We start from the raw sequence: 13,720 nt of genomic DNA on the forward strand, positions 1-13,720 counted from the left end.
AAAAAAAAAAAAAAAAAGAACTAGCAATTAATAAACCGTTACCTCAAAATGTATTATTTTAGTGGAAAAAAATTAAATTTTAGAAATTTAGATTTAGGAAAAGGAAAATTCTTTAGAGCGTATCCTATAAGCATCTAAAATCAAGAACAATATCAGATTTCTCAGAATAGTTTTGAATATATTAATACAGAAAATCTAGAAACTAGATATACATAAATTAAAAGCAATGAAATGATTTAATAAAGAAAATAATACAATTTAAAAATACAAAATTTTGTTTAGATAGGAGAAATAGATCTCTTAGGTAAGAGATCTACTGTAAAACATGGTGACTATGGTTAACAATAACATAGTTTATTCTTGAAGATTAAGAGAGTGAATTTTGAACATTCTTACCACCAAAAATAAGTGAAATAATGCATATAGTAATTAGCCCAATTTAGGCATTCCACAATGTATACATATTTCAAGGCATCATATTATACACAATAAACATATACAATTTTTATTTGTCAATAAAAATAAATGTTATAAAAAAGAAAATGATATGACTCTATCTAGTCTTAACAATTTATTGTTAGCCTACCCCGCCTGGTGTGCCATTTAGTAATAATAAATCTTAGTAAAATAGAATAATTATATTCATTTTCCAGATGAGAAAACTGAAGCTTGGGCAAGTTTATTAATCCAATACTGGGACTTAAAGTCTGTCTGCCTTTAGATACCTTATTTAAAGCTACTAGCAGCCATGTATAAATTAAACTGTGTATTTCATAAGAATATTTTAATTTTACAAATACAGCTCTTCATATCAGAAATTCAAGTTGAGGCTTTGGCAATAGAACTAAAGCTTTGGAGTCAGAGAGACCTTGGTTTAAATGTAGAATTAACTATTTACTAGCTGGAGGAATCTGACTAAATTATATAGCTTCTCTGAGCCTCAGTATGTATAAAATAGGTTTACAAGGCTTTAAAATGTTCTTACAAGACTAAAAAGTGCCTAGCTAGGTAAGTAATCAATCAGTAGTGGCTAATGCTATTATTCATAAATCAAGAAAAACTATAAGACTGATATACCACCTTGAAAATTGAAGTTAATTAATTTAGGAATAGACAGACAGATGTGCTGGCTTGCACCTGTAATCCCAGCACCTTGGGAGGCTGAGGTGTGAGGACTGCTTGAGCTCGGAAGTTTGGGACCAGCCTGAGCAACATAGTGAGACTTCATCTCTATGAAAAATTTAAAGTTTAGCTGGATGTAGTGGCAGACATAAGTAGTCCTAGCTACTCGGGAAGCTGACACAGGAGGATCACTTGAATACAAGAATCTGAAATTGCAGTGAGCTGTGACTGAGCCACTGCACTGCTATGAATGTTTCCTTAGCCATAACAAGAATACATGTACATGTGCACACTGTTTACACCACACCTAACTCATAAGAATATACAGTCAATTCTTGATAATCCAAGAGCATATTAATTGGTTTACAGTTAAACTATGATTAAAGTGCTATGGGAAATCTACTTTTCTCTCTTATTAGGGGGAAGACTGTTAGGCAACTGATGCTCACCCTCCTCCTTTACAATGTAGCCGCACGCCCAAACCCCCCACAACAGTATTTCTGCATAGTCAAACCCCAAGCTCCCTCAGGTGTTCTGGTCCCTTTGCTGGTTCTTCAAATTCCACTCCTGGGGAAAGCTGTGGAGGATCAGGTTAATCAGTGCTTGCTACCTCATTATGAGGCCTGGATGGGGAATTAATTCTGTCTGGATTATTTGTAATATTTATTATTTGGTTTTCATCCCCTCTAAGGCTACTAGTTACTGCCATTAATAGTTGACTATATTATTTATAGTAAACAACTATTACTAGGAAGGAAGTACACCTTAGAAGGAAGTATGACTTAGAAATCTATTAAAACGGCTGGGCACGGTGGCTCACACCTGTAATCCCAGCACTTTGGGAGGCCGAGGCGGGTGGATCATGAGGTCAAGAGATCGAGACCATCCTGGTCAACATGGTGAAATCCCATCTCTACTAAAAGTACAAAAAATCAGCTGGGCATGGTGGCACGTGCCTGTAATCCCAGCTACTCAGGAGGCTGAGGCAGGAGAATTGCCTGAACCCAGGAGGCGGAGGTTGCGGTGAGCCGAGATNTGTAATCCCAGCTACTCAGGAGGCTGAGGCAGGAGAATTGCCTGAACCCAGGAGGCGGAGGTTGCGGTGAGCCGAGATCGCGCCATTGCACTCCAGCCTGGGTAACAAGAGCAAAACTCCGTCTCAAAAAAAAAAAAAGAAATCTTTTAAAACTTTAAACATTTTACTTCTGTTTTTGTAAAAAAAAAATGCTTGGCAAAGCTAAATAAATTATTACACAATCATTTTAACTCATAAGTGGTCAGCTTAAATCATTGCTGTAATATTATTCATGTAGTATACATTTTAGTAGCTAAAGTTAGTAATATCAGAGAGAATTAAATAATAAACCCCAGGTAGTTAAACAGTCTCTGAGACACCGATAATACTATATCAAAACTGCTAAGCATCTGTTAATCTACATTATAAAAATACCCAGAAGCATTACCTTGGTGTTCCTCCAAATCCATGTCAAGTTGTCTAATTTCTTCATTAAACTGATTCATCTTTTCTTTTATATCTGTTAACCTGTTGAAAATATTTTAATAATTTATGAAGGAAATGTAGACATTCAATAAAAACACTTAAGGAGGTTAGACATCTCTTCCAAGTTGCATAAACAATATTCAAAAAAAAGTCCTATTCTGAGGACAACACTATAATTGATGATATTAGGATATCTTTTCCAAGTTGCATAAATATTGAAAAATAGCATGTCCTATTATGAGGACAATACTATAAATTTAGATAGATAGAATCTTATCCAGATCTTTTTTAATGACTCATATTTGCAGCCCAAGTATATTCTGAGAACACGAGATTACCTGACTTCAACAGCAGACCCCTTCCCAACTTCAAGTTTGGCTTGTAGTATTAAGAAAATGAAAAATATTTAACAATATTCTTTTTGTAGGTGTCTATAAGCCAAATCAAGTTAGAAAATTAGTCTCAAAAATTAGAAAATAAGGGAAAATCTACCACTGGCAGAAAATTATATGGGTTAATTTTTTTTTTTTTTTTTTTTTTTAAGAGACTATATTTTAATCCAGAAGAAACTGAGTTTTACCTTGAATAGGCAAGTTTTTTTTTTGAGACAGAGTCTTGCTCTATTGCCCAGGCTGGAGTGCAGTGGTGCCATCTCGGCTCACTACAACCTCTGCCACCTGAGTTCAAGTGATTCTCCCGCCTCAGCCTCCCAAATAGCTGGGATTACAGGCGCCTGCTACCGTGCCCAGCTCATTTTTGTATTTTTAGTAGAGACGGGGTTTCACCGTCTTGGCCAGGCTCGTCTTGAACTCCTGACCTCATAATCCATCGACCTCAGCCTCCCAAAGTGCTGTGACTACAGGCATGAGTCACCACGTCTGGCCTATATGTTAAGTTAAACTTATAGTAAGTTTAACTGCTTTTAAAATAAAGCAGTTAGTAAGTTTAACTGCTTTTGATTGCTTTTAACATAAAGCAGTTAAACCTACTATAAAGCTACCATAACAAAACAATGTGGTATAAGCATCGGATAGACATATATATCAATGGACTAAAATTGTGAGTCCAGAATAAGACCATAGATCTCCAGTTAACTGATTTTTGACAAGGGTGCTAAGATAATTAAATGGGGAAATAAAAGTATTTTCAACAAATGGTGCTGGGACAAGTGCATACCCAGAAGCTAAGAAATAAAACTGGACTCCTACTTCACATCATATACATAATTAACTTGAAATGGATCAAACATCTAAATGTAAGAACTAAATTACCAAACTCTCAGAAGAAAACATAGGCATAGTCTTCATGACCTTTGATTGGGCCGTAGTTTCTTAGATATGACACTAAAAGCACAAGCAACAAAAGAAAAACAGAAAAACTGGATATAATCAAATTGAAAACTTTTATGCTTCCAAGAACAACAAGGAAATGAAAAGATAACTCATAGAACAAGGGGAAATTTTTACAAATCGTGTATCTGATGAGACCTCTAACTAGAATATATAAAAAAAGTTACAACTCAGTAATAAAAAAATATCTAGTTAAAAAAATGAGCAAAGGAACTAAGTAAATATTTTCCCCAAAGAATATGGCCAATAAGCATATGAAAGAAGGCTGAACACCATTAGCCAACAAACATATACAAATCAAAACCATAGTGAGACACTGCTTCATACCCATTAGGAATGGCTATAATAGAAAAAGATAATAACAGGTGAGGATGTGAAAAACCTGGAACCCTCATACACTTCTGGTAGAAATGTAAAATAGTACAAATTCTTTGAAAATCTGACAGAATTCAACTGTGGATCCATCTGATCCTGGACTTTTTGTTGGCATTCCTTTTACAACCATTTCAGTCTCGCTGCTTGTTATGGGTCTGTTCAGAGTTTCTATTTCTTCCCACTTTAATCTAGGAGGATTGCTTATTTCCAGGAATCTATTCAACTCCTCTAAGTTTTCTAGTTTGTGTGTGTAAAGGTGTTCATGGTAGGCTTGAATGATCTTTTGTACTTCCGTGGTATCGGTTGTAGTATCTCCCATTTTGTTTCCAATTGAGCTTATTTGGATCTTTTCTTTTATTAATCTTGCTAATGGTCTACCAATTTTGTTTATCTTTTAAAAAGAACCAGCTTTTTGCTTCATTTATCTTTCATATTTTTTTTGTTTTCAATTTAATTGAGTTCTGCTCTGATCTGTTATCTCTTTTTTTTGGTGAGTTTGGGTTTGGTTTGTGCTTGTTTCTCTAGTTCCTTTAGGTGTGACCTTAGATTGTCTATTTGTGTTCTTTCAGACTTTTTGACATAGGCACTTAATGCTCCGAATGTTCCTCTTAGCACTGCTTTTGCTGTATCCCAGAAGTTCTGATAGGTTGTGTCACTATTACTGTTCAGTTCAAAGAATTTTTAAATTTCCATCTTTATTTCATAGTTGACCTAAAGATCATTCAAGGAGCAAATTATTTAATTCCTATGTATCTGCATGGCTTTGTTGGTTCCTTTTGCAGCTGATTTCCAATTTGATTCCACTGTAGTCTGAGAGAATATTTGATATAATTTTGATTTTCTTAAATTTATTGAGACTTATTTTGTGGCCTGTCATATGGTCTGTTTTGGAGAATGTCCCATGTGCTGATGAACAGAATGTATATTCTGCAGTTGTTGGGTAGAATATTCTATAAATATTATTTGTTCTAGGGTACAGTTTAAATACATTGTTTCTTTGTTGATTTTCTGTCTTGATGACCTGTCTACTGCTGTTAATGGAGTATTGAAGCCACCCACTATTATTGTATTGCCGTCTATCTCATTTGTTATGTCTGGTGGTAATTGTTTAAAACATTTGGGAGCTCTAGTGTTAGGTGCATATAGATTTAGTATTATGATATTTTCCCATGGGATTAGTCCTTTTTATCATTACATAATGTCCCTCTTTGTCTTTTTCATTGTTGTTGCTTTAAATTGTGTTTTGTCTGATATAAAAAAAACCAGTTACTCCTACTTGCTTTTGGTGACCATTTGCATGGAATATCTTTTTCCACCCTTTTACCTTAAGTTTACATGAGGCCTTATATGCCAGGTGAGTCTCTTCAAGATCACAGATACTCGGTTGGTGAACTCTTATCCGTTCTGCTATTCTATATCTTTTAACTGAAGCATTTGCGACATTTATATTCAACAGTAGTACTGAAATGTGTGGTTACCATTCTATTCATTGTGCTAATGATTGCCTGAATACCTTGGCTTTTCATTTCCACTGTGTTGTTTTATAGGCCCTAGGAGATTTATGCTTTAAGGAGGTTCTACGTCACTGTATTTTGAGGTTTTGTTTCAAGATTTAGAACACCTTTTAACTGTTGTTGTAGTGCTGGTTTGGTAGTAATGAATTCTCTTAGCATTTGTCTGAAAATGACTTTGTCTTTGCTTCATTTACTAAGTTTAGTTTTGCTGGATACAAAATTCTTGGCTAATAATTATATTGTTTAAGGAGTCTAGAGATAGGACCCCAATCTCTTCTAGCTTGTAGGGTTTCTGCTGAGAAATCTGCTATTAATCTGTTAGGTTTTCCTTTATAAGTTACCTGATGCTTTTGCCTCACAGCTCTTAAGATTCTTTCCTTTGTCTTGACTTTAGATAACCTTATGATTATGTGCCTCGGTAATGATCTTTTTGTGATGCATTTCCCAAGTGTTCTTTGACATTCTTGTATTTGATGTCTACATCTCTAGGAAGGCTAGGGAAGTTTCCCTTGATTATTCCCTCAAATACATTTTCCAAACTTATAGATTCCTCTGCTTCTTCAAGAATACCAATTATTATTAGGTTTGGCCATTTAACAGAATCCCAAACTTTTTGGAGGCTTTGTGCTTTTTTTTAAAATTCTTTTTTTGTCTCTGTTGGATTGGGTTATTTCAAAAGCCTTGTCTTTGAGCTCTGAAGTTCTTTCTTCTACTTATTTGATTCTATTGTTGAAACTTTCCATTGCATGTTGCATTTCTCTAAGTTTGTCTTTCATTTCCAGAAGTGTGATTCTTTTTTTATGTTACCCATTTCTCTAGAGAATTTTTTCATCCATATCCTGTATTTTAAATTTATTTAAGTTCGTTTTCACCTTTCTCTGCTGGATCCTTGACTAACTTAATAATTGACCTTCTGAATTCATTTTCTGTCAATTGAGAGATTTCTTATGGGTTTGGTTCCATTGCTGGTGAGCTAATGTGATCTTTTGGAAATGTTATAGAACCTTGTTTTATCATATTACCAGAACTGTTTTTCTGGTTCCTTCTCATTTGGGTAGACTATGACAGAAGAAAGATCTAGGACTCAAGAGCTGCTGTTCAGATTGTTTTGTTCCATGGGGTGATTCCTTCATGTGGTGTTCTCCCCCTTCCCCTAGGGATAGGGCCTCCTGAGAGCCAGACTGCAGTGATTGTCATTGCTCTTCTGGGTCTAGCCACCCACCAGAGCTACTGGGCTTTGGGTTTGTACTGGGGAGGGTCTGCAAAGAGTCCTGTGATGTGATCTGTCTTCAGGGTCTCAGCTGTGAACACCAGCACCTGCTCTGGTGGAGATAGCTAAAGAGTGAAGTGGATTCTGTGAGAGTCCTTGGTTGTAGTCTTGTTTAGTGCACTGGTTTTATTGAAGGCTGGTTATGCTGACAGTGAAGCTGTCAAGTGAACAGACTCAGGACCCCTGGTTAGTGTGGATGTTACAGGCAGTGGAATTAGCTGTTGTTTTCTCCTTCCTTGGGGCAGGATTGTTCTGTTATGAATTGCTGTAATCATTTGTATTGGTTGGCCTCTAGCCAGGAGGTGGCACTTTCAAGAGGGCATCAGCTATAGTGGTATGGGTGGACACAAGGTTGCCCTAAGGTCACCTGAATAAATATTTGTGTTTCTCAGGTGATGGGTGGGGCCACAGAGCTGTTACAAGTTTAGGTCTTTTGTCTTTGACTATAAGGGCAGGTAAAGAAAGACTATCAGGTGGGGACAGGGTTAGGAACATTAGAGCTCAGAGTTTCCTTTGATGGGGCTGCCTGTGGCCAATGTGGATGATGAAAGGGGCGGTTTCAGGCCAATGGAGTTATGTTTCGAGGAAGATTATGGCAGCCTCTGCTGCTGATCTTGCTGAAACTATTCCTGAGGATAAAGAATGGGGGAATCCTCCCTAAATCATTCTATGAAGCTAGTAGCACCCTAATATCAAAAGCAAGAATGAACATAACAACAAAAAAAGTATCAACTAATATCCCTGATGAATTTAGAGGTAAAAATACTCCAAAAAAAATTAGCTAACCACATTCACCAGCATATCAAAAAGATAATCCACCATGATCAAGCGAGTTTTACAGCAGAGATGCAGGGATGCTTTAACATACACAGGTCAAAGACACACCACATAAACAGAATTAAAACAAAAATAAAATGATCATCTCAATAGATGCAGAAAAAGCTTTTGACAAAATCTGGCATCCTTTTATGATCAAAATCCTCTGCAAAATCAGCACAGAAGAGACATATCTTAAAGTAATAAAGCTATTTATATGACAAACCCACAGCCAACATTATACTGAATGGGGAAAAGTTGAAAGCATTCCCCCTGAGAACTGAAACAAGACAAGGATGGCCACTGTCACCACTTCTATTCAACACAGTACTAGATGTCCTAGCCAGAGCAATCAGAAAATAGAAATGAATAAAGGGAATCGATGTTGGTAAGAGGAAGTCAAACTGTCGCTGTTTGCTGATGATATGATCATATACCTAGGACACCCTAAAGATTCATCCAGAAAACTCCTAGATTTGATACGAGAATTCAGTAAAGTTTCAGGATACAAAATCAATGTATACAAGTCAGTAGCACTGCTATATAGCAACAGCAACCAAGCTGACAAAGAAATCAACAACTCAATTCCTTTTACAATAGCTGCAAAAGCAAAATAAAATACTTAGGAATATGGCTAACCAAGAAGGTGAAAAAGCTCTACAAGGAAAACTAAACACTGCTGAAAGAAATAATACATGATACAAACAAATGAAAACATATTCAATGCTCATGGATGGCTAGAATCTATATTGTGAAAATGACCACATTGCCAAAAGCAATCTACAAATTCAACACAATTCCCATCAAGACAACATCATTATTCTTCACAGAACTAGAAAAAACAATCCTAAAATTCACATGGAATCAAAAATGAGCCTGCATGGCCAAAACAAGACTAAGCAAAAAGAACAAATCTGGAGGGATCACATTACCTGACTTCAAACTATACTATAAGGACTATACGGTCACCAAAACAGTATTGTATCGGCATAAAAATAGGTACATGGACCAATAGGACAGAACAGAGAACCCAGAAATAAAGTCAAATATTGACAGAGAGCAAACAAAAGCATAAAGTGGGGAAAGGACACCATATCCAACAAATGGTGCTGGGATAATTGGCTAGCCACATGTAGAAAAATGAAACTGGATCCTCATCTCTCACCTTACACAAAAATCAACTCAACGTGGATCAGAGACTTAAATCTAAGACCTGAAACCATACAAATTCTGGAAGGTAACATCAGAAAAACCCTTCTAGACATCGAGACTTCATGAGCTGAAAGAATTTAAAAGCAAACACAACAGAAACAAAGACAAATAGATGGGACCTAATTAAACTAAAAAACTTCTGTACAGCAAAAGAAATAATCAGCAGAGTTAACAGACAACCCATAAAGTGGGAGAAAACATTCATCATCTATGTATCTGACAAAGGACTAATATCCAGAATCTACAATGAACTCAAACAAGTAAGCAAGACAAAAAAAAAAAAAATTCCGTAAAAAAATGAAACGTAGGCTAAGGACATGAATAGACAATTCTCAAAAGGAAATATACAACCAGGTGTGATGGGGCTCACGCCTGTAATCCCAGCACTTTGGGAGGCTGAGGTGGGTGGATCACCTGAGATCAGGAGTTTGAGACCAGCCTGGCCCCAACATGGTGAAACCCTGTCTCTACTAAAAATACAAAAACTAGCCAGGCGTGGTGGCAGGTGCCTGTAATCCCAGCTACTGGGGAGGCAGGAGAATCACTACAGCCCAGGAGACAGAGGTTGTAGTGAGCCGAGATCGCACCACTGCACTCCAGCCTAGGGGATGAGAGCAAGACTTCGTCTCCAAAAAAAAAAGAAGATATACAAATGGTCAACAATCAAATGGAAAAAAGCTCAACATCATCAATTATGAGGGAAATGCAAACCAAAACCACAATGCATTACCACCTTACTCCTACAGAATGGCCATTAATTAAAAAATTAAAAAATAATAGATGTTGGTGTGGATGTGGTGAAAAGGGAACATTTTTACATTGCTGGTGGAAATATAAAGTAGTACAACCACCATGGAAAACAGTATGGAGATTCCTTAAAGAACTAAAAGTAGATCTATCATTTGATCCAGCAATCCCACTAGTAGGTATCTACCCAGAGGAAACAGAAGTCAACATATGAAAAGACACTTGCACATGCATATTTATAGCAGCATCATTTGTAATCGCAAAAATATGGAAACAGCCAAAAGGCCAACAATCCATAAGTGGGTAAAGAAAATGTGGTATGTATGTGTGAGTGTGTGTATATATTTATACTACTCAGACATAAAAAGGAACAAAATAATGGCATTCACAGCAACCTAGATGGAATCGGAGACAGTTATTCTAAGTGAAGTAACTCAGGAATGGAAAACCAAACATTGTATGTTCTCATTTGTAAGTGGGAGCTAAGCTATGAGGATGCAAAGGCATAAGAATGACACAATGGACTCTGGGGACTTGGTGGGAAGAGTGAGAGGGGTGAGGGATAAAAGACTACACAGTGGGTAGAGTGGACACTGGTTGGGTGATGGATGCATCAAAATCTCAGAAATCACTGCTAAAGAAACTATCCATGTAACCAAATACCATCTGTTCTCCAAAAACTATTGAGATTAAAAAGATAAAATAAAGCTGTTCTAAATGTTCCTTTAAAAAAATCTCGGCAGGCACAGTGGCTCACACCTGTAATCCTAGCACTTTGGGAGGCCGTGGAGGGAGGATCACGGTATCAGGAGATTCAGACCTTCCTGGCCAACATGGTGAAACCCCATCTCTACAAAAATCCAAAAATTAGCTGGGTGTGGTGGTACATGCCTGGTACATGCCTGTAATTCCCGCTACTCGGGAGGCTGAGGTAAGAGAATCACTTGAACCCGGGAGGCAGAGGTTGCAGTGACCCGAGATCATGCCACTGCACTCCAGCCTGGTGACAGAGTGAGACTCTGTCTCAAAAAAAAAAAAAATCTTCTCTTAGCCATAATAATATGGAAATTTGCTTACAGTTACAAATTAACAGAAAAAAACAAAACAAAACAAAACAAAAACATTAGTTTCTCAGTACCTTAGCTGGTATTGCAAAAGACTTAACATGGTCTGCAATTCAGCTCATAGTAGAGATTGTAATTCCAAAATTTAATTTCTAAAGTTGTAATCAGCAACAAAAACATTGCAATAGATATGAGAAACATTAAAAGGCAATTCTGTCATTGACTACTTATTAATTTACAACTTAGTTGATTAAAATTTAAACAATCTTGGCCGGGCATGGTGGCATGTGCCTGTAGTCCCAGCTACTTAGGAGGCTGAGGCACAAAAACCCCTTGAACCTAGGATGAAGAGGTTGCAGTGAGCCAAAACTACACCACTGCATTCCAGCCCGGGTGACAAACTGGGACTCTGTCTCAAAAAAATAAAATAAAATAAATGAATAAATAAAATTATAATAATTGGTATGCTTTCTGGTGACTGATAGTAAAATGATTGTTTTAAAAATTTCAAATAAATGTATTCAAATACAAAAAAATGAAATGTAAAATGGTAAAGCTGTTTTGGAAAACAGTCTGGCAGTTCTTCAAAAGTTAAACATAGAGAACACATGAGTCAGCAATTCCACTCCTAGGTGTATATATACAAGTGAAAACATATGTCCATATAAAAACTTGTACATGGATGTTCACAGCAGCATGATAAATTAGTAAAATACTAATACATGCTTGGTATTTTATTAATTTTTACTTCCAAATAATATTTCATTAGCCTTAGTTTTCAAGGATCATCTATGAGCCTTGGAACAGAATAGAGAACCCAGAAATAAAGCCAAATACCGACATCTGATCTTCGATAAAGCAAGGCTCACAGAAGACCCTTGAAAACACTGTGCTAAGTGAAAGCATCCTGCCACACAGAAGCACTTCTTGAATGATTCCATTTATATGAAATGTCTAGAACAGGCATGGCCAGAGCTAGGAGATGCATAAGGGGCGTGATGGTTAAAGGATGTAAGGGTTTTATTGAGCTGACTGAATTGTTCAAAAATCGACTGGGGGCCTGGCATACTGGCTCAAACCTGTAATTCCGGCTCTTTGGGGGGCTGAGATGGGAGGATCGCTTGAGGTCAGGAGCTGGAGACTAGCCCAGGCAATGTAGCAAGATCTCAGTTCTACTAAAAATAAAAATAAATTAGCCAGATATGGTGGTGTGTGCCTGTAGTCCTAGTTACTCAGGAGGCTGAGATGGGAGAATCGCTTGAGCCCGGGACTTTGAGGTTACAGTGAGCTAAGATCATGCCACCTGCACTCCAGTCTGGGCGGCAGAGTGAGAGCTGGTCTCAAAAAGATAAAAGTAAATAAAAATTAAAATATAAAGATCATTGAGGTGATGGTTGCACACTTCTGTGAATATACTAACAAGCTTTAAATTGTTTACTTTAAATATGTCTATTATATGGTATAAAGTATATCTTAATAAAGCTATTTATTAAAAGTAATTATATTATGGAATGGCTCTTAATTAAACAAAGAAATATTTAAAGATATAAGCAACATTGAAAGAGTAAAAGCCACTCTTGTACCTTTAGAATGTAATTTTTAAAGTGAGAAATGGATGTAAAATGTTCTCGTATAAAGGTACTTACTGTCTTTCCATGCTGGCTATTTCCTGATTATCATCTTTAACCTATAATGGCATAAAAAGGAAGTAGTATTTTAAAAAATAACTCATATTAAGGCAATCTTAAAGACAATTCCCTTCCACAGTACATTGTACGAAAGTGTCAAATCTAGTTTCTTTCTTGAAATCTAATTTTTAGATTTCAACCTTTGAAGTTAAAGGGAACAGCACCAAGCAACCATTCACAGATTCTATCCTTTCTCTTCAAAGTAAGGGTAGTAACTGATATACCTGCCCTCCAGGCACCATCAGGCTAGCACAGCTTCAGGCCTGGATAAGTTGATATAAACATGCAGGATTTCTGAGATTCCCCCTCATTCTCCCACAAGGTAAGGTTGCTAGATTGAGCAAACCCGGCTGAATTTGAATTTCAGATAGTGAGTATCTTTTAAGGGATATATGTACCATGTAACATTTGGAATATCCATATCACTCATAAGCAATGAATAATTTTTCTATATAGATATAGTTATATATGTCTGAAAGATTATTCATTGCTTATCTGGAATTCAAATTTAGGTAGCCATTCTATATTTTATGTGGTAGTTGTACTACAAGATCACTCCTCCTCAGTCTTCAATGATTTATTTCCAACGAACCATACAGGTTATAGATTTTAGTACCTTTCTGGAATGATTCTAATAATTAAATACTCCCTGAATTGATCCCTACATTTCTTCTAAATGCACTGGGCTTGATCTAAGTCTAGGGACAAAGGAGTCCCTGACCGGGTATGTGCCCAAATATATACTGAGTTCTCCTAAGGCCCTAATAGTTAGAATGTGTCAGGATAAGCAGCATGCTAATTATAATTTAAAGTTAAGCTAAAGCCACCCTTGAGGTAATAAGAAAGCTACGAAATACACGTTGCATGTGACATGACTTTAGAACGTATGATAATTTCATAGGAAATTTTAATTCCATTCTCTTCGTGGAAGTACTAATAATAACCACCACAAAAAGTCATCAGCCGGCTGGGCGCAGTGGCTCACGCCTGTAATCCCAGCATTTTGGGAGGCCGAGGCGGGCAGATCACAAGGTCAAGAGATGGAGACCATCCTGGCCAACA

General features: G+C 36.7%; 1 protein-coding gene across 1 annotated transcript in view; it reads right to left on the reverse strand.

Moving 5' to 3' along the window:
• The window catches only part of IFT74 (intraflagellar transport 74), a 101,882-nt gene that overhangs the window by 33,026 nt on the left and 55,136 nt on the right, over positions 1 to 13,720 (reverse strand). The window contains exons 12-13 of the mRNA XM_017520164.2: positions 12,617 to 12,657; positions 2,586 to 2,665 (exon numbers count right to left, since the gene is read on the reverse strand). Of these exons, the coding sequence (XP_017375653.1) occupies positions 2,586 to 2,665; positions 12,617 to 12,657 (121 nt within the window). The remainder of the gene's footprint in view (positions 1 to 2,585; positions 2,666 to 12,616; positions 12,658 to 13,720) is intronic.

Source organism: Cebus imitator, unplaced genomic scaffold (assembly GCF_001604975.1).
Source record: "Cebus imitator isolate Cc_AM_T3 unplaced genomic scaffold, Cebus_imitator-1.0 Scaffold809, whole genome shotgun sequence".
Lineage (NCBI taxonomy): Eukaryota > Metazoa > Chordata > Mammalia > Primates > Cebidae > Cebus > Cebus imitator.